The 22,057-nt window shown below is 42.7% G+C and overlaps 1 protein-coding gene across 1 annotated transcript in view; it reads left to right on the forward strand.

The window, feature by feature from the left end:
* Positions 1–20,710, forward strand: part of SLC6A5 (solute carrier family 6 member 5) — a 58,004-nt gene extending 37,294 nt beyond the window's left edge. The window contains exons 12-16 of the mRNA XM_031653968.1: positions 256–387; positions 1,558–1,657; positions 8,983–9,083; positions 13,719–13,886; positions 16,148–20,710. Coding sequence (XP_031509828.1) covers positions 256–387; positions 1,558–1,657; positions 8,983–9,083; positions 13,719–13,886; positions 16,148–16,303 — 657 coding nt within the window. The 3' untranslated portion in view covers positions 16,304–20,710. The remainder of the gene's footprint in view (positions 1–255; positions 388–1,557; positions 1,658–8,982; positions 9,084–13,718; positions 13,887–16,147) is intronic.
* Positions 20,711–22,057: the final 1,347 nt, after the last annotated feature.

The raw sequence follows: 22,057 nt of genomic DNA on the forward strand, positions 1-22,057 counted from the left end.
TAATGGGTGAATATGAATGCAAGTCTCTGGGGGTTGGAAGTACAATTTTTAAAGCTCACATCCTGCTTGGGTTCTCTTGGTTGCCCTTGTGGGTTGGACCCCAAGGAGGCTTTTTAGACCCATTGAGGGAATGCCATCCTAAAAACCAAACCTAACACAAATACAGCTTTCCTGGATGGGACATGCAAAGGGCTTGGGGGTACCTCCTGGGTGGTACAATTTGACTCAGATGTTCATTTCCTGACACGGTTTCAGTTTGCCACAATCGAGACCATAGTGACCTCCATCTCAGACGAGTTCCCCAAGTACCTGCGCACACACAAGCCAGTGTTTACTCTGGGCTGCTGTATTTGTTTCTTCATCATGGGTTTTCCAATGATCACTCAGGTAAGCTGCCTCCTGGGCACAGGCTTGCGGTGGGGATAGGTGGGTGGGGGAGCCAATGGCTATCTGTCCTTCAACCCTTAGCAGCTCTCAGACCTTATAATCAAAGGCAAATCACTGCCATTTCCATGTAGATGGCACCAGTTCATTAGGGATTCTGACTGTAGAGGGAAATATGTCATCTTGGCTACCAGTGATGCTTCTAGTATCTCATAATTGAGATGTAGCCTTATTGAGCCAACAAGGCAGGTGTGTCCTACTTTAAGAAAATAGAATACGTGGCTTGGTGCAGTGGTGCGTGTCTCTATTCCCAGCTACTTGGGAGGCTGAGGCAGAAGGATTGCTTGAGGCCAGGAGTTCAAGGTTGCAGTGTGCTCTGATTGCATCTGTGAACAACCACTATACTCCTGCCCGGGCAACATTGTGGGACCCCGCCTCTAAAAAAGTAAATAAAAAATTAGGAAAAAGAAAACAGAATACATAAAAATCTTTATTTACCAACCAGGTACATTTTCTGATGATTACTGTCATGTATGAGTCAACAGGCACTTCAGTTTCTTCTAGTCCTGAGTGTCTTGGTAAATTGTGTTAACTCACTCAGTATATATATTGCTTTTGTTGTCTCTGTGGCCTTGAGCAATCTAACTACCAGGGCTTTAATTTCTTCCTCTGTAAAATAATGGATTGGAATGTGAAGGTCTCTGCACCTTATTTATCGTTGGGAGACTTAAAGAGTGAGGTAGAGATTCATGGGGATGTGTGAGAAATACCCAGAGACACCTAAAGGTCATCGGAGGGTCAATTGAATGCAGATACATAGGTGGATATGATCAATTGCTTAAAGCAAAAATAAAGCAATCTGGCTGCTTTCACATATACTTCTTCAGAGGTTGACCTTTGCCTTCCAAGAATAAGATGTTAAATCGCTTGTTTTGGTGCTTGTTATATTGATTAGCTCGGAGCCTGCTGAGGAACTGCTTTGCTGACACAGCAAGGCCTCCAGCTTACATGCTGGACCAGGTGTAGGTTACTACTATTGAAAGGAGGGGAGATACGTGGACTCCTGTTTGCACCTGACTCTTCTTAGGATTGAGATAACTGGCTGTAAAACGTGGGAAGAGATAGCCTGGCTCCAGGACGTATTTGATATTGGTTGTTTCTCTCTCCTGTTAGGGTGGAATTTACATGTTTCAGCTTGTGGACACCTATGCTGCCTCCTATGCCCTTGTCATCATTGCCATTTTTGAGCTCGTGGGGATCTCTTATGTGTATGGTAAGGAAATCACTGTGCCTGTTGCTGAAGTAGAGCTTGAGTGTCGGTAAGGCATTCATGGCAAGCAGATTTTCCATACTTAATAAGACAATACAAGGCTTAAATTGCAACTATTTAGGAAACCTAAGAGAGCTGCACCTTTGTTTCCAAACTTGCCTCAAGACCACTGTGATCCAAATTTAATAGGGAAACAAGAGGTGGCTGAAGATGAAACTTAAAAATCTTTGTATCAGAAATTCCTAGGACTCAGATACCCCTTTGGGTGTGGTCTGGCATGTGAACAGTTAATTGAACAATGGCCAGATCAGGGAGAAGGAGGCTACTTTGCAGGCATGAAATTATTTCCTGATCTTCAGTGCCCATGCAGCTTGAATTGAGGGATAACTTTGTAGCTGGTCCCTGGGTACTGTAGTGAGAAGAGACCACTCAGCTCACAGATCCTTAGGAAACTTTATTAGCATCATAGGTGCCTGTGATGCAATATCTCAATCTCAGATTTTTCCAGGAATACACTTCCAGTTGTCTTACAGTTTATCCTTCTTACTATCACAATAGCAACCAGCTCGCCATATCAGTGGGGCCATTATCAAGAACAGAAATGGTGAGCTTGGCCGGGCGCGGTGGCTCAAGCCTGTAATCCCAGCACTTTGGGAGGCCGAGACGGGCGGATCACGAGGTCAGGAGATCGAGACCATCCTGGCTAACACGGTGAAACCCTGTCTCTACTAAAAAATACGAAAAAACTATCCAGGCGAGGTGGCGGGTGCCTGTAGTCCCAGCTACTCGGGAGGCTGAGGCAGGAGAATGGCGTAAACCCGGGAGGCGGAGCTTGCAGTGAGCTGAGATCCAGCCCCTGCAGTCCAGCCTGGGCGACAGAGCGAGACTCCGTCTCAAAAAAAAAAAAAAAAAAAGAAATGGTGAGCTATCAGATGTCATCTTTGCCCTTTGTGTGGAAGTGTTTGTCCTCGGGTTTCAAGGGTATCTCCTGGTCCCTTGTATGCACTGTCAGTTAAAGAAAGTCCTATTTGATTCAAGGCCCTACTGACTTCTTTCTGCTTGGAAGCCTGCTCAGAACTGTCCCGAGGCCTCATATATATATATATGAGAGAGAGAGAGAGAGAGAGAGAGAGTGCCACCATAGCAAATATCTGGAAGGTGAACATTTCCAGTTCAGATTATCTAACTGTACTTCAGAGCTCAAAAGAGACAGCAACATATTCTAAGCCAAAAGGAAGTAAAAGATATTATTTGGAATGCAGGATATGCTCGAGGGACAAATGTACCATCTGGAGCCCAAAGGAAGAGGGGTCTAGGCCAGAGGGGTCTGCAGAGCTCTGCAGGTATCCCCGTTACGAGCATCTTATTTTTAAAGTAATTGTTAGCCTCCACCCAACACGTGCTTAACAGCGTCTTGCTTTTCTGGAAAGCTCATTAAAATAAAGGGGGTGGAGTGGGAATCCAGATGGAAAAAAGAAACCTCCTGTGTAAACATCCTGGTACTCACTCCAGAAACAGGATGATACTTGCAGTCAGTTTTGGACATTGGTAGAAGGGGAATTTATCTCAGACTAGAGACTACATCCCCACTGCAGGGAGAGTTTAGTTCCTGGCAAGAGAGGTGCGCAGGCATGCCAGCTGTCCTGATGAGATCAGAGACCAAGCTGCCAGCACTTTTGGCTGATAAGACAGCCTGGATCCTGCAGTGATGGCGTGATTGAAGACCTGCTGTCGGAGTTAGGGTGAGGCTTCAAAGTGCTTTCTAGCTGAGCAGAGAGTGGTAGAAACCCAGTGAAATCCACCACAGGCAATCATAACTTTCTGCCCAGAAACTAAAGACCTTGCCAGGAGAGGCAAGAAGAAGCCTCCAAGGTCCTTCTTTGGCAACTCAGCCCCTTATGGGTCCACATGTAAGCTGAGGTCACCAGATGATCAGTTGGCAAAGTCAGGAAAGCTCTTTATTTGCAGCACTGGCCCAAGTGCAAGTAACTATCTCATTTCCATCTTCTGTTACCTGTACCCTAACTGCTGATTGCCACAAAGGGCACGTCTGCACAGCTCTTCCCTATAAAACAGGGCTGTTCAGGATGGTTTAAAACATCATTAAAATAGGAACCTCTTAATATTTCTGTTTTTTGGAATCAAATAGCTTGTCCCCCACCCCCATACAAATCTAGTCATAGGTTTCTTAGTTCTGAAGGAAAAAATAAATCCTGAGTGCTTTAGTCCCTGGGCTATGTTAATTTTCCTTGGGACCACCCAGGGAATCCCCTGGTTTCTAAGTAAGAGTGCTGGTGGTGGGTTTGCCTCCAGAATCAGGTTGCCTCTGTGCTGGGCTCAGGTTGAACCTGACTTCTGCAGTGTCAGATGTGGCTGTACGCCTCTGATTAGGATCTGGATGGAATTCTAAGAAGTGAAGCTCAGGAAGAAAAATAAGCTAACATGACTGTTTGAGGTTAAAAAAAAACAAACAAACAGAAACCTGCACAAATCTGTAATTTATATCCCAGAAGACAGTGTATTCTTTATTGAGATCATGAGGCCTCAAACCAGTGCAGAGTTCATTTAAAATAGTAGAACATAAACCTGTGAAGGGTTAAAATGAACCTGACTCACCTGGTGTACTACCTTCCTAGCCAGAATTTTAAAAAGCCAGTGAATTGAAGAGATTTGTGTTTTCTTCTTGTTTCTAATAATCTCTAGATTCTAGAGGATATCATCCAAACGTCTGAAATATGGCAGGTACAATTTTCAAGTTTTATTAGATTGAAACAGTTGTTTGACGTTCTCAAGTCAACATGCCTCAATGGCCAATAGCTGGCTTCGAGGTATCCAGGTTTAAAGGTAAAACTCCCTGAGTTTTGTGTAGAAGTGGTCCCTTCAGCAGACTTTTATCTAAGTAGAGTCATTTTGAAAAAATGATTTGCATTTTTCTGGAGCCAGTACAGTGGTCTTTTGGCTGGAGGAACAATGTGATTGAACAGCCACCACCTGTGCTCGCAGAGGAACCACACCTGGCCACCCAGGAGGGCAAGCAGCCCCTATGAACAATATCCAGGCCAAGGGCACGGGTGTGGTTTAGAGAGGCAAAAGCCACAAAGGTGCATGGGGGAAAGTGACTGACTGGTTGAAGCAAGTCCTTGACATCTCAGTTCAGGATCTTTTGGTTGTATGCAGTTTGTCATGGACTGATTTCTGAGCCTCATATCTGTTTGAGTCTAAAATAATAGCCACAGGTTCACCACCTTTTTGTTTCCCCTGCTGTTTTTCTACTAATTCAGACTCATTTTTGAGAAGCAGCTGCTCAGACCCCTTTTGGGGCCTGACTACTTGCCCTCTTACCCCTCCAGGCTCGAGGTCATGTAGCAGGCAAGTCCCTCTTGCCCATGCTCAAGGCTCCATGAACAATTCCTTTATCATGAGTTAGGCCTTGAAGGCAAGATGGATGTGGATTAGGGGAAAGGAGAAAGCAGGCAGAGGAAGCCATATAAACAGAGGCCTAAGATGAAAATAGCTGTTGACTCAGTGAAGGACTCAGGTGGGGACTTGAATGTGGGCCAAAGTCTGGGTGCCGTGAGCAAGGCAGAGGCTGGAGGAACTGGAGAGCTTGACTCGGGAATGGGCACGGTGCAGGAGGGTTGCATAAGGGGGGAAATGACTTTCCAGGCTTCAAACTGGCCCTGGAACCCAAGCCTTTTCACTCTTGGTCCCAGGACTGCTCCTCTTCATTAAGTTGTCTCTTGCTGAAAACTGAGCACCCATGATCCACCCCTTCCTACAACCTGGGGTCCAGATCTTTATTCTCTCTTGGGGGGCTTGGGCACTTCTACCATGACACCCTCCTCTTATAGGAGGCTACTTATGTGTATTCCTTAGGTCTAACCTTGAGCCCTATCATAACAGTGTCCCCAGTCAAGCCACATGCCACCATCTCTTGGGGATGGTTTCATGAAGGGGAAAAACATGGCAATAGGATTGATGCTAATAATAGAAATTTCTAGAATCTCTCTCTCTCTCTTTTTTTTTTTTTTTTTTTTTTTTAAGAAAAAGAACTGAGGCCTGCTGTTGGTGCTTTATATATATTTTTCAGGGCCTCAGCTTTGACTTCTATTTATTTTATTCTCTCCCCTCACTTATGCTCAGAGGGCCTAGTGTTCAGAGGCCACTCATTTGAAGGTGTGTAATAAAAACTAAAGAAGACTAACAAATCCAAAGGTGATCAGGTCAGCTGCTCAAAGCATGCAGTTCTCACCTGTAGACCCAAGAAAGCAACCTGGAGTGTCCTTGCATCATGGATTGACCTCTCTGGAAAAGCCTTAAGAGCTCATTCGGCTCAGTCTCCCCAATGAACAACAGCTTGGGCAGGGAGACTGTTTCACCTAAGGTCACACAGTGAGTCAGTAGCAGAACTGGGTATCAACTCTTGGACCTTAACTCCCAGTCCAGTGCTCTTTCCACTGTACCATGTTCGTGACTGACCGCTGTCAGACTTGCCTTAAAGTAGGGTGGGAAGCTCAGCTGCAACCTAAGGCATTTTAGAGTGAATTGGGAAAAGGTGCCTTGGATGAGTCCTCATACTGTTCCCAGCACAGGCTCCTCTACAGCAGTCCTGACGCTTGGCGGCCCTCCATGATGGCTGTTGTCAGGGGGCCTGGAGACTCGCTGTCCTGAGGGGTGGCTGACTTCCTCAATCTGAGCTTGGTAGGAAGTAAAAGCAAATGTTAGGAGCGGAGGGCTGTGAAGGGTCTCAGGATCCATTATTTTGATAGTGGTGTTTGGAGTGGAGTTTTTTGGGTTAATTTTAAGATTAAAGTATAATGTACATACATGATATATTTTTCATTTATGTATTTTTATTAGATATTGACAAATTATAATTGTAGATATTTACTAGGTACAAAAGTGATGCTATGTGTTATACAATGTGGAACGATTGAATCAAGCTAATTGACATATCTATCACCTCAAATACTTACAATTTATTCCTCCTGTCTAACTGAAACACTGTATCCTTGACCAAGATCCACCCATTTTCCCCATTCCCCAACCTCTGGTTACTACCATTCTGCTGTCTCCTTCTATGTGTTCAATTTTTTTTTTTAGATTCCACACATAAGTGAGAACATGCAGTGTTTGTCTTTCTGTGCCTGGCGTATTTTACTTAGCATAATGTCCTCCAGGTTCATCCATGTTATCACTCATGACATCATTTCCTCTTTTTCAAAAGGCTGAATAGTACACCATTGTGTATGTACACCACCTCTTTTTTATCCATTCATCATCAGTTGATGTACACTTACGTTGATTCCATTGATGCTGCAATACACATGAGAATGCAGGTATCTTTTGGACATACTGATGTCAAATCCTTTGGATATACACCCAGTAGCTGGATTGCTGGATCATATGGTAATGCGATTTTTAGTTTTCGGAGGAATGTCCACAATGTTTTCCATAGTGGCTGTACTAATTTACATTCCTACCAACAGTGTACTAGGGTTCCTTTTTCTCCACAAGAGTATGTATCTTGAGTGTACAGCTCAATGAATTTTCACTCCAATGTAACCAGCACCCAAATCAAGATATAGAACAGCAGGGCCATTCTTTTTCTTTTTCTTTCCTTCTTTCTTTTTTTTTTTTGAGACAGAGTTTTGCTCTGGTTGCCCAGGCTGGAGTGCAGTGGTGTGATCTTGGCTCACTGCAACCTCTGCCTCCCGAGTTCAAATGGTTCTCCTGCCTTGGGCTCCCAAGTAGCTGGGATTACAGGCATGTGCCACCATACCCAGCTAATTTTTTGTATTTTTAGTAGAGATGGGTTGTCACCAAGTTGGCCAGGCTGGTCTTGAACTCCTGGCCTCAAGTGATCCACCCACCTTGGCCTCCCAGAGTGCTGGGATTACAGGCTAGAGCCATCATGCCTGGCCCAGCGGGGCCATTTTTTAAGGGTCTGAATTGAACTATTCCATTCTGCAGAAGGAAAACTCCAGTCACTTTTCTAGCCCAGCAAGACACTGTCTTCTCACATCACATTTATCCTTCCCCACTTCCAAGTAGCAGAGAGCAGGCATTGAAAATACAGGACCAGGAAGGATAAGTGGGGACTGAGATGGGGGTGGTGGGGGGCACTGATCAGATGAGGGCAGATGAGGTGGTGGACAGGGAAGTGATGGCAGAAGGGGGAGAGGTGGCCAGTGAAGGCAGGAAGAGGAGCACCCAGAGACTGAATTCACCTGCTCTCATGGAGCTCAGGGCAAAAGACCCAGACATCTGAGGAGGCTGGGAAATCCTGAGAACAGGAGGAGCAAGGGACCAAGGTCTAGAAAGAAGGCCTGACAATGTGCAAGGAGTATTCTTGATGGGAGGAGTTGTTGGTAAGTCTCTCTTGACCTGCAGGTACTCACTTTTCATGAAAATGATGGAGGCTGAAGGAATGATGAGTTTTTAAGCTGAGGCCATACTGAAGTCAGAGTTGCTGACTATGAAGGAGCTTGAACTTGGAGACTGTACAGGTCCCTTCAACATCTCGGTCCCACAGTTCAGGGAAGGCCATACTTCTGATGAGGTTGGGAAAGAATGCAAGAAACTGCCCAATTCTAAAATATTTCTCAACGCCTTTTTCTTTTGAGGAGTGGTTTTAAAAACCTTCGTAAACCAAGAGGGAGTAGGGATGGCAATTGTCTAGGGCCATGAGAGTAACCATCTCCTCTGTTTTTACTTTAGTGAGGTTGATGAATGACCAAGAAGACAGCAGTCCTTTGAGTTCCAACAAAGTGGGTGAAGGACACTTGGAATTTACGTTGGTTTTTGTGTGCTATTATCATCTTGCATGGCACAAAGATAAATGACTCATTGGAATAGTGTCCTTGGGAGGGTGGAAGATAAAAGCCAGTGTGCAGTGATTTTCTCTCTAAATTCCAAGGTTTTCAGAATATACTCTGCTTATTGACCACAATCTTCACCGATCTTGCCAGAGTTGTCACCAAGCACCTCAGAAAACAGCCGCATGTGTGAGATGTCAGCTTGTGACAATGCTGATAGCCTGGGCCAGGCTGGAACTGAGCTTTTTAGATGTTACCATGGGCTGACATTTTTGAACCTCACCACAGAGCATATTTAATATCTATTTAAGTGTCCAATTTGCCTTAATCTTCCTGGCAGCGTGTCATTTGTCTGACGGTTCCCTGCATAATAGGGGTCATATGTTGATACCAGGCTGGGGCCAGCCCTAGCCAATGGTGCTTGAGTGAGGGGCTCTAGTGCCTGCCCTGCCCCCATCTCGCCCTCCTGCTACTGTGCCTTATACCTGTTTTCTGCTTGTCTATTTGCAGGCTTGCAAAGATTCTGTGAGGATATAGAGATGATGATCGGATTCCAGCCCAACATCTTCTGGAAAGTCTGCTGGGCATTTGTAACCCCAACCATTTTAACTGTAAGGATTTTGCATGTTTTCTTGTGCAGACAGCACCTTGCATACATATGTGGTGTTTTACATTTGAGCAGTGTGTGCCTGCGTGTGAGCCTGGGAGTTGGTGTATTGGGTGGTGGTCTTGTCTTTCAAATGAGAAGACTGAAGTTCAGAGAGTTTAAAAGACTTGCCTAAAGGTGCCTAGCAGGTCAGGTGCAGAGCTGGGACTCATGCACAGGTCTTTGGAGCACCCCTATGGCACATTTCCCATCATATCAGTCTGCTTTATGTACTAATAATGGATTACAATCACAGCCACGTTTTCCACGTGATAACCACGTGGTAGGCTTTGTTCACAGTGCTTCCTATGTATAGCCTCATCTCTCCCTCACAGCAGCTCTTCAAGGGTGGCATTATAATTATCTCCACTTTACAGATGAGGAAACGGAAGCCCAGAGTTGATGTGACTTGCCTTGCATTGCACATCTAGTAATTATCAACAGCTTGGATTTGAATTCAGGTGGTCTGACTCTAGAATTCATGCTTTTAATCATGGTTCAACACAGCTGCTCTACAACTAATATAGCATTAAACTTTTATGCTAATTTTTATTGCTTTTGAGAACTACCTTGTCATCTTCAAGTGGGATGATGACATTTTGGGATCATCTGACATTCACCTTCTTAAAGATCAGAGCCTTTCATGTTTCAGAAAATCTGCAATTCATGGACTTACATTCTCATTTTGTCACCTTTGTTATTGTGCTATAAGCTGCCAGCTTTGCCCCACTTTGCACTGCAAACACAGCAATTGACAGAGATCTTTTCCCCTCCTCCTCTCTAGCTTATATAGGTGTAATTTTGGGAACGCTGGAGGATGTTGGCTGTAATTCCCAATGAATCCAGTAGGTGACACTAGAAACCAGATTAAGACCTTTGTTTTACTATTACACATGGTACCAGTTTCGCTAAAGGAAGCAAGACAGGATGAAAGTATAATTGTAAAGGGAATGCATTTTTTGTCTTTCTTCTTTCCTTCCCTCCCTCTCTCACCTTCCTTCATAAAATGAGTTTTAATTAAAACATCTCAATTTTTTTCTGAAAAGCTAGAAATGTAGACAGAAAAATCATTCAGCATTGATCTCCCTCTGCGTTGACACGAATGTGATACTGAGGCTGACATCTGTACCCATATTTTAGAGTATGCAATTTGTCTGAAAAGTCCCACCAGATTTGGAGCATGACAGTTGAAAAGGATAGGCTTTCTGTCTCTTGAATTCAAGACTGGAATGTATATGAAGAACTCGAATTTACCTAACTGGTGGGAAGAGAACATCTGTGAACAGACTCGCAGGCCTCCGGTGTTCCCATCTCCAGTGTGCTTGCCCTCTTCCCTGGATCCTACCACTCATGATTTATGCTTGGCTAAAATCAAAGTTAGAACCTGTTCTAGATTCACTCTTGCTTTTCTTCCCACCCCAAACATACTGTGCTTCAGAGGATTTTATTATACCCTGGAACAACATTTCACATAGTAACAATCAGCGCTGCTGTTTGTTGTGGTCTATGTGAGGCAGGCACTTTATAAGCATTGTTTCTAAAGCTTAGGACCACTTTGCCTGCTGGGTGATTCCTCTCTCATTTTACATATGTGTGCACTGAGGCTTGGAGAGGTCAAGGAACTTGCCCAAGGCCACTAGATTTGGAGGTGACAAAGCCAAGAATTGAATCCAGGGCTGTCTAAGCTTCAAGCCTATACCTATATATTATTTCTAAAAACCTAGTACTTTCATCTTTCATTAGAGTTTGGCCAGTTTGGATTAAAATAGTTCGAATCATTTTTGTGAGCAGAATGTCAGAGAGGAGGAATTTTAGGGACTTGCTGTTTTTTGAGAAAGTTCCTCAACTATGTTGTGCTTTACTTAGTTTCTAATAAAAATCTTATGCCAGAAAGTTGTGGAGAGGTCCCAGAAAATATTCTGAACCAGATTCCCCTTCTGTGTTGGCTGGGAACTAGGGACAATGAGAAGGGGTCAATTCCATCATCATTGTCAACTGATGAGTCTCCCTCTAGCACCTTCTTTGGTTGCCATCACAAAAAGGTCAGGGTGTACCTGACTCAGTGGCTAAATTATGATCTCTCATGGCCAGTCCCAGCCAAGGACAGCATTTCATCAAAATTAACTTGGCAGAGGGAAATTCATGGCAAAGGACAAATTTGCACACGTAAGTTTGATATGATATGTGTGCAACTGGAAATGAGTATCAGAGGACCAAGCCCAACACTTATTTTTTGCCATTTGCCCTTCTATAAAATGGATATTTGTGGTGTGCTGGAATAGGCTAAGATTATGGGTTTAAATTACTTTGGAGCCCCTAAAATGAAATTGATCATTTTTATACATGCCTTCACGGATTTATAGAGCTATAAATATTCTCCATGCAATTATTGTATACATAGTCAGATCATGTTACTGAGTTATGTGTGCACATAAGCAGATGTATTGCTATTTATATAGTAAATGAAATGGAGCAGCTTACAATAATTACATTAGACCATACTTCCAATACTCTGGTTAATAAAGCTTATAACTCTAGGGACAAATGTTTAAAAAGGGGCCTAGAGTAGACATCTCTTTCCATAGAAGATTCTTTTCCAACAGTTGTCTTCGGGCTCGTGTTGCTTTGAATCAATATATTGAATTATTGTTGTACTGAAATAATCACTCGTCCCAGCTGCTTGGGCTTTGCGGTAATAATACAGATGCCTTACATCCATCTCGCACTTCACACTTTTCTAAAACACTTTCATACATTATCTTTCCTAGCAAAATTCCTTCCAATCACTTTTGGGCAGTTATTTTGTGGTTTAAGTTAGGAAGAGAGGGGTGGGGAGAGGAGCAGAGGACTTATATGGGTACATTATTCTAGATTGATGTTGCTATAGGCAGGGTGAATACAGGGAGCCATACACCGTTCAGGGAAATTTTCCCCCAAAGGCTTGAGTAGTGAAGTTAGAACCTTGGCTCCACTTTTTAAAGATGCCTCTATTTTTAGCACTTGAATTCCCTTCTTTCTCTTTAGCTGCGCTGGCCGAGTCTTCAGAGGGTTCTCATGGCTGTTGCTAGCCCAAGTGTGCAGTGATAGGAGTTAATGGGCAGAAAACACATCATGACCCCTCTTAAAATCGAGGGGGAACTCATGAGTAAATACCAAACTATCATTTCCAGAAAACCCCTGTGTTGTATACACAGAGTGAGACATATCCATTTTATAGCAGGGAAGTCTGAGACATAAAGGTCCCTCAGCTAATCAGTGGTTGGGCCAAGATGAGCCTACTGGTCTCTGGGCTCACGGCTCACCACTTGGTGATGACGCCTGTTCTCCTTGAGTCATTTAAGGGGAGCTGTGCATCCCTTCTGTTTGTCCCACAGTTTATCATAGGACTAAGCTTCCGGCTCAGTCACTGCCTGGGGACCAATCTGGGTCTCACTCAACCAGCATTAGAGGCAGCTCCTGGATGTGGGCCATTAAGCAAAGTAGATTCAATTTTTTAAAAGTAAAAAGACATAAACATAATGGAATTCCCCTCCCCCTCCTTCTCTCCCCTTCCCTCCTCCCCCAATCCCTCCTGCCCCCTCCCCTCCCATCCCCTTCTCTTTTTCTTGAGACTGAGACTCGCCCAATTGCCCAGGCTGGGGTGCAGTGGCATGATCTTGGCTCACTGCAGCCTCTGCCTCCCATGTTCAAGCAATTCTTCTGCCTCAGCCTCCTGAGTAGCTGGGATTACAGGTGCCCGCCACCATGCCTGGCTAATTTTTATATTTTTAGTCGAGATGGGGTTTCATCATGTTGGCTAGGCTGGTCTCAAACTCCTGACCTCAGATGATCCGCCACCTCGGCCTCCCTAAGTGCTGGGATTACAGATGTGAGCCACTGCGCCTGGCCTGGGTTTCTTTCTTATAACAAAAGCTTGATTATTACCCATTATAAAAAATACAGGCTGGGCACAGTGGCTCACACTCGTAATCCCAGTACTTTAGGAGGCTGAGGTGGGCAGATCACCGGAGGTCAGGAGTTTGAGATCAGCCTGGCCAACATGGTGAAATCCCGTCTCTACTAAAAATACAAAAATTAGCCGGCCGTGATGGCGCATGCCTGTAATCCCAGCTATTTGGGAGGCTGAGGCAGGAGAATTGCTTGAACCTGGGAGGCAGAGGTTGCAGTAACTGAGATCGCACTATTGCACTCCAGCCTGGGTGACAGAGTGAGACTTTGTCTCAAAAAAAAAAAAAAAAAAAGAAAATACAGACAACTCCTTAAAAACACCCACTATCATCCCCGCCCACCTCTGCCCACTTGTCACCTTAGTATATACCCTTTAAACTTGTCTTCTCTGTCTGTCTGTATGTATACACATGCACATATATTGCTCCGCTCCCATGGTTTGGCAAATGCAGGGTCAGCAGCTCAGTACATGTCATTTCCATCTCTTTGAAATTTAGTTTCTTCATTTGAAAAATGGATTAATAATACTACTCTTTCGTGGGTATAAAATATTAGAGATGAAAGCATCAAACTCATAACAGGGGTTTAATAGTGTTGAGTGCATGAATAATTCATGCCACCACCCTAACACATGTGTCACTTCTCTTTCCAGTTTATCCTTTGCTTCAGCTTTTACCAGTGGGAACCCATGACCTACGGCTCTTACCGCTATCCTAACTGGTCCATGGTGCTTGGATGGCTAATGCTCGCCTGTTCCGTCATCTGGATCCCGATTATGTTTGTGATAAAAATGCATCTGGCCCCTGGAAGATTTATCGAGGTAATTCTGTCTACTTCTTTCCCTCCCAATTCCTCCCAAGGGAAAGCCCCTGAAAGCTCTGCACGTTAAAAAACAAAAGATTCGGTAAACTTATTCAAGAGGGAGACTTGGTGATGAAGCAATTACGATTGCTACCGTTTCTATTAAACCCATTTTTATTATGTATGATTCCTCTAATGGAGGGGCTCAGCCAATCTGCAAGCAGAACTGTTATTATGCTAGTCCTCAGTGTGGTGACAGCTCTGGGGAATAAATGATCGAGGGTCTCCTTTTTCCTGGAGTTTCCTCCTCCTCTCCCCTCATCCACAGTTTAAATCTCAGTGTTTTGTTTTTAACCACACATCAGATTCCCCCTTCCCTGATGCTCCTCTCTGTCTAAGGCTTCTTCTTCCCAAACATCTATTACCATTAAACTTAAAATCACTACCCCCTCCTGTTGTGCCTCTGTTAGGGATGGTTGAGGGTCTCAGCTGATTAAAATGCCACTGTTCCCACAGAATGTAGTGAGAATTTCAGGACATGGCTGGTATGAGGTGAGACTTGTCTTTCTTTGTCAATTGATCCCTTGCTGGACCCATTTCCCATCTCTAATGCGAAGAATCCCCACTGTCACTCCAGAGTGAATGGGACGGGGACTGCCTCTGGTGCCACCAGTGAAGTGTGGTCAGGCTTTTGTTATTTATGAGGAGTCACTTGCTCAGGTGTGCTAGGAATCACCCAGCCCTGCCTCGGTCTTGAGGATCCAGGAATCTGGCATTTTGGACTAGATCAGGGCTACTTAGGGTTTGCTCCAGCAACCAGCAGCATCCTTCTCACCTGAGAACTTGTTGGAAATGCACATGATCAGAATCCAGGCAGAAGACTCCTACTGAACCAGAGTCTTGGGGAAATGGGACCCTGGCATCTACAGTTTAACAAGCCCCCCTGTTAGCGAAGTATTGGACTAGACTCGGGTGATAGAAGGCAGAGAATAACAGTTTGGGCTTTGCTGTTGGTCTGCTGGGTTGAAAAAGGAATGAAGAAGGAACAGGCCTCTGGGGTATCCCATTGAGGCTCTGGAGGGGAGACAGAGGATGGGAATCAGGCATGTGGTACGTGCACAACACAAAAGTCCACTGGGTTTGGGGGTAGCTTTTGTCTTCATTGGACTAACGGTGGAGACAGAATTAGCAAAAGGATGTATAGGAATCTTTTTACTGCAGCCGTATTCCAGTTTCCAACCTCAGGAAATTCTGTTATTCCCTTGAGGTAAATGAGGTAAGTGACTGGCCCCATGGGCCTCCAGAGATGGTTCACTCCTGCCCCACATAAGCCTCCCCACCAACTGACCCAGAAATCTCTTTCCCTCTGAATGGAACCTGGTTTAGCCTCTGCTACTTTTGTCTTAGGCTAAAATTCTCTAAACTGATTGAGTTGACTATATAAATTTATTATGGTGGATTTGGGACACAAAGGTTGCAAACTGATGATTAAGGAGAGATTAAACCAACAGCTCTAAGTACCAGCTTCACTTTAAAAGGTAATAAACATATAATTGTTCCCTCTTATGTAGTCAGAAATATGTTTTCTTTCCTTTTTCTGGAAAATGTTCCAGTCAAGTTATGTTTTCCATAAAAATTTCAGCTGAAGGATTAGAGACATTCCTATTATTTTTAGCTTGCCTGCAAGAACCCACACTGCTGAACCAAGTCAGAAGCGTGTATTTTGTCAACAGATAATTAAAATCTTTGCTCACTCTTGGCGATGTATCTTTGGGGTTGGATTTTTTTTTTTTCCTCTGGTCATTTATATCCTTCTGGGAAATATGCTAAACAAAATCCAATTATTTAAATGTAGCAACCCACTGTTGAGACTACAGAACGAAAGTAATCAAGCACATGTCTTTTGCAGACTGTGTTTGGCAGTGAAGAGAGAAGTTTGAGGATTCCCTTCATTTGGAGGGAAAAATGTATAATTAAAATCTGGGCCCTTTATCCTCTATTAATCTTGTGCAAGGCAAACACAGAGCAATTGCAATACTGCTTGCAGGGTGATGTAAATAATTTCAAGTGAACCAAACTAAGTATCCTCTTTAATGTCTCTGGCCTAGTTAATTAATGAAGGCTGATCTTCCTAACTGCCTCTCTTGGTAGAGGGCCTCCTTGGCTCAAGCAAGGACTCTGGCCAAAGTGGTCATAAGCAGTTTGGGAATGGGTGGGTCATCTCCAGATGAGGAAGGTACATTACCTCTGTGACCCTGTCTGTCTTTGGCTTCTTTGCAGAGGCTGAAGTTGGTGTGCTCGCCACAGCCGGACTGGGGCCCATTCTTAGCTCAACACCGCGGGGAGCGTTACAAGAACATGATCGACCCCTTGGGAACCTCTTCCCTGGGACTCAAACTGCCAGTGAAGGATCTGGAACTGGGCACTCAGTGCTAATCCAGTGGTGTGGGATGGTCCAGACTTGATCCTTTTTTTCCTCTCTGCCTCCTCCTAATGTTTTCCATAGCTCTCCTCCCATCTTTCTTCATCTTTCTTCCTACATCTTGGCTCATATCCATGCCTGAGTGTGATTATGTAGAAAAGCAGGCGTAATGTCGCATGCTGTAGTAAAGAGCTACACAGACCACCTGGAGTGCTGTTTGCCTGTGCCCATGGTGACTGTTTCTGGTCAGGTTTGTCCCCTGACCACACATTTTACCCTACAGGGGAGGATCAGTTAGATGAGCGCTGGTATGTATGCGTGGTTTGGTCAATAGACGTATCCACCGTGTGATGTCATGGGGGTGCCAGCAAGGCATATATAGAATGACTGAATTATAAGACTTAATTTGGACTTGAACAGAACTGAGCAATGTAGTGATCTTGTTCAGACACACAAAGTTCAAGACAGGTTTTTTTTTTTTTTTTTTTTTTTTTCAGAGAGTCAGCAGTGGTCAGAAAATGTTTTGGATGTAAGACAAGACCATTCAATTTGGACACCACTGCGGCGGTTAAGTTTGTATTTCCAGTCACCACTGGGGATCTGTTTCCTTCCTGTGGATCAGCCATCTCCAGTTACCACTAACTCAGACGCTACAGTCTGCACATTGTGACTTAGATTGAACTGTCAGTTTTCTTCCCTCAACTGTCTGGTTTTGTTTTAAATAACCACATTTGTGAGTTCTTTTGGCCATTTCCTCCACCTCTGCCCAAGAAGCCATCATATAAGTTGTGCCTCATTTTGTACATTCATAGTAGAGCTCCATGCTGGTTTCTACGTGATATTTACCACCATGGTTCAATGTCACGATCCCGTGTTTCTTCTCTAAATGTCTCTCTGTAAGCTGTAGATACCTTGTCTTTTGACCTCTGGGAAAACAAGACTTACCCTGGTTCTGTCTATATATTATATATATAGGACACAAGCTCTTAAAAGACAGATAACTTCTTAATTTTTACTCTTAACTTTTACATTCACAGTAAAAGGCAATTGTGGTCATAGAGAAATCAAAGAAATGGAGAGTTTAATAGAAAGCAACCACAATATTCACTGCACTGGTAGTATATTTTAGGACATGGTATTTATAGAACTTTCTGATAAATACAGCTTAGGCAAGTAGCGAGTGAGCCAATTAAGACTATAGCTTTTAAGACTACATTTAGCCGATTCAATTTTAAGAGTTCCCTATTCACAGTATTCATTTTAACTGCACTCTAATGAGAGGGGATCATATGTCTGCAGAAATTGGCCAAGTGTAAACTTTATTATCTTCTTGTATCCTGAACATGCATATATGAAATTTTTAAAACGTGACATGTGTTCATGTAGTGTGTACTTGTAGTGGTGTTTTCTGTCCTTATAAATATCCTATGAATTCTGTAGAGATGGTGAGTTTAGTGTAGTGTAGTCTGGGGATTTTATTTTCCTTACAGTAATAATATCTAAACCTAAAATTGTTTCCTTTAGGGGAGATCATTTCAATCATTTTCTTCATTTATCTTCATAGTACAGGGTCTCAGGCAAAGTTTTCAGTTCAAATCTTGTATATTGTGACATTTTCATCCTGTTTAACAGAAATGAAACCCAACAACAGACTTTAATGTACATTTTTTTAAAAAAAGATTTCATTTGTTAAAAAAAAAGTCTCAACTCATTTTACTGAGCTCTTCCTTTTCTAGGGCAAGTATCATTGCCATTTGCCAACATCAATATGAACTTCCAGTTTTTAAGAGGAGCTTGTGAAATGTTTTAGCAAAGGAAACAAAGATGGGTTTTGAACTTTAGATTTTCATGTCTTTTGTCTGCAGTGTATATTTGTTCTCCCCTCTCCTTCTCCTCCTTTCCCCTCTTGTCTCCCAAAGCTCAAACTTGCTTGAGTCTATCACAGAGACTACACCCTGAGCTTCCCCTAAACTTAGCTTTAGGAAGCTGAGCTGTCGCCTCACCTGTCTGCCATGAACACAGGTTTCTCTAAGAAAGCCATATTGATGAGAAGCCCCCAGTTACTGTAGCAGATGTCGCACAATGGTACCAAAAATGAGCCTCTCCAATTGATACCTTGTAGAGTGAGAGGAGCCGGGAGGAATAACTTAGGCCTGGAAATTATCTGCAGGCTTTCCAATTTGAAGGTTGAGAAAAAGAGCTTAAATCAATTAGCATTCTCTCATGGGACTGGTATGTTTGTGTCAGGGTGAATGGTTTTTGGCTCTCCTCTTGCCTCTTGGCTAAAACTCGAGTCTGATGCTGTACGCCAACCCAATTTCTGCTAATTGCTGCTTTTGTGATTAAAAGGTGTGTGTGTGTGGGTGGGGTGGTTCCCACAGATGCTGCCAGGTTTGTTTTGTACAAACTGAAAGTTAACTTAATTGTGAGAACGGAGACCTCATCACTAGCTGCATGTTTTGGATTTGGGGGCATTTACATTTGTGTTAATTATGATTTGTCCATGTAAGACACAGTAGCTGGTCCCGGAGCAGCTGTTTCCTCCTGATCCCACTTCACTATAGTTTCCAAGATTTATTTCCCTTTGTTTAAAGGGACAAGCTTAGCTGAAAGGTTCCAAATTTACCTGGAAATGGTTACGTTGTAAATTTAGCTTGTCTAATGGACTGTTTCCATGATATTAAAATGTACAGTCAATTGGAAGAAAAAAATGAATGGATAAAAATAAAATGAATAACATTGTTAGAAACTGCCACCTGAAAACTTCCCTTCAAACTAGGGAAAAAACCAAGTAGCTGAAGAAAGACTTTTATTAGTTCACTGTATAGAATAGTGGAGCATTTTCCACTTGTGAGATTATTTCATAACACCAACAAAGGCCAGAAACTCATTCAGAGAAAAAAAGCCATATGTGAAACACATTAACCCTGTCATATCCTCAGAGGAGAAAAAATGTGTATTTCTTAACAATTGGTGTTGTGACTTCTTATGCAAATGTCTTGCATATTAGTAACTTATTATCTTTAGGACTATGTTTATCAGGTACAAATATGTCCAGTTCTGTTTTATTGTTTTTCCTTTATATTTATGTATTGCATGAGGTCTGTGGTCAAATGCAAAATCATGATGACCTCAATGTTTTTGAAATTTCCAATGCATTTTTAATATGTAAGAAATGTAATCAAGTTGTATTTCAGTAAGCAGCACTTTAAAAAGAGTTTAACACGATGACTTTTAAATGGATAGGACTTGGGTGGTTTTTATGGTAATGTTGCATTGGAGTTGAGTTTTCCTTTAATTAAGTTCTTGTTTCCTTATCTACGTGTCTCTCAGTGCTTCCTGTCCACCTTTGCTGTCAGCATGGTTTTCCCATGCCTAAAAGTAAGATTTTCTTTTCTCTTTGTTCCCTTGGCCGTAGGTCATTGTCCTCTTCCCAGAGGCTAGCACAATAACTGTTGCTCAACGTAAGGTGAGATGGCAAGATCATACTACTGTTGTTGCACCTGGATTTGAGTTGGGACGTGCTTCTTTGAGGCAGGTGACTCGAGAGAGGACGTGCTGTGTGGCAGGGTGTTTTGCAGGACCAAAAGGTCAAGGCCAACAGAGGAGCATTTCCTTCTCTTTCACAATGGGTATCATATAGAAAACTTCCAGGTTGGGAGCAAATGTGTGGGTGATTCAGCCTTGATACTCATTTCCCCACTAAGTGGCCCTAGGATTTGTGAAAGTGAAGCTTCCTATCTTTCCCAGATTTTGCTTTAATTGTTCAGAAAGGCCAAGTAGTTTCGAAATGTGGTCTTTGCTCAGGTCATCTCTGAGCAGCCTGCAGCCAAAGAGAAAGTGTTTTCAGATTGGGTATTCATCACCTCTGAAAAGCAAGCAGTGGTTTGACTTGCCTGCCGTGGATTAAATACATCTTCAGGTAACCATTTGCCTTATAGGTGTATTTTACTGTTAGGATGATTCTTAGTAATTGACTAAAAACTGTTTTGTCTCTCATTTGTTCGTGTTTTTTTGCACTTTATTATGGACCTGTAAAGGAATAGGTTAATTCTTACATTGTGTACTTGGCTAACGTCCTAAACGCAGGCACCTTTTGTGGGTACTGTTGCCCACGAATAAATATATGTTCCCTAATCAGGTCCTTATATTTTTTCATTAACTATACATGAAGAAGATATATTATGTTATAAATGATGCATCATATATATATATATCTTATAGAGTACATATTATATACTGCACATTATTCATTTAAGAAGTCATTATTCTTGAGGCCCTACCTCAAATTTTGTATTTATGTATAAAAATGCAATTTATTGTATTATATATTTGCCTATTATATAATAATATAAATTAGAATTTATCCTAATAATGTATGAGTTCACAAAACCCTAAATAAATGTCAGTGTTTAAAACATAATGATTATAGTATTGTGTCTCTTACAAAGCCATTACCCATCATCTTTCTTTCTTAATAAATAGCCTTTAGGTATCCCCAAGATTGATCTATTTTGTTGTGCAAAACCTGGGACGGTCATGGAAAACTGCCCTCCTGGGAAAACGAGATACTGTGCTGCTGCAGAAACAAATATCAATTCAGTTATTATGTTTTTAACCATCAGAAGACACTATTGTTTGCTGAATTATTAATCACCCTCATGGGGGGAGAGAGATTGGAGTAGGAGAAAGAGAAGGAAGAAAAAGAGAGAAAGAGAATCTGAGTAGATCTGAGATCTGAACAGAGAGACTGGACAAGTTAAAACACTATGTATGTTTTCATGATCATTTTGTCAGTCTTCAACTATATTTCAATTTAGCAAACATTTTATGTAATTCCTGCATTGTGCTAGGCTCCAGGCAAAATGGAATAAAACGGTCTCAAATCTTAAGGAACTCAAATTATAGTAGAAGGAAAACCTATTTCTAAAAAACAAATAAATGCCATTTCTCTCCTTTTGAGTGGGTGGAGCCCTCATGTTCCTTACTCAGAGATGTGGCCCCAGGGTTCGGTGTCATGTTCTCTGCTGTCTGATCAGCTTAATCCAGAGGCTCTGTTCTCCTCAAATGAGCACAGCATACTCATGCTCTGCCTCCATCTTCAGCTTCAGTGCTGGAAGGCTACAGAGATGATCTAGGCTGTCCTCACTAGGAAAGAAATGCCCTTAAAAGCTGATGCTGAAATCCACATGCCAAGTGCACAGGTGTCCAGCCTGCAGTCAAGCTCTAGACTGGGAAGAGTCTATGATAATAAGAGCTCCATATAATACATTCAGGGACTGGCCTTAAAACTGTACTTTGGCAGGTGCACAGTGCTGTTAACACTAAACTTAGTGTAATGTCTTATCTTCCCAGCAACGGTGCTCCTGAAAGGGCAAGAAGTGCACTCTGTGGCATCAGAGCTTGGTGCTGACTCATCACCTTCTATGTCCTTCCTGAGATTCCTTTGATCATTGTGTGTGTGTGTTTGTTTTTAACATTTTATCTTGAAATTTCAGGTATACATAAAATTGGAGAGAACAGAATAATGAACTCCTATGTCCACATCATACACTCTCAGCAATTACCAACTCATGTCCAGGTTTATTTCATGATCCGTCTCCCCACCCTGAAACCCTGTTTCCCTAGAGTATTTCAAAGCAGATCCCAGGTACCATGGAATTTCAGTGAGAAATGCTCTGTTTTTATAACCCTTCTAAATATGTTTTTCCTTAATTGGGGATAAAGAGAAATAGGGGAAACTTAGAGTTAATTTTTTATTTTTAGAA

Source organism: Papio anubis, chromosome 12, assembly GCF_008728515.1.
Source record: "Papio anubis isolate 15944 chromosome 12, Panubis1.0, whole genome shotgun sequence".
NCBI lineage: Eukaryota > Metazoa > Chordata > Mammalia > Primates > Cercopithecidae > Papio > Papio anubis.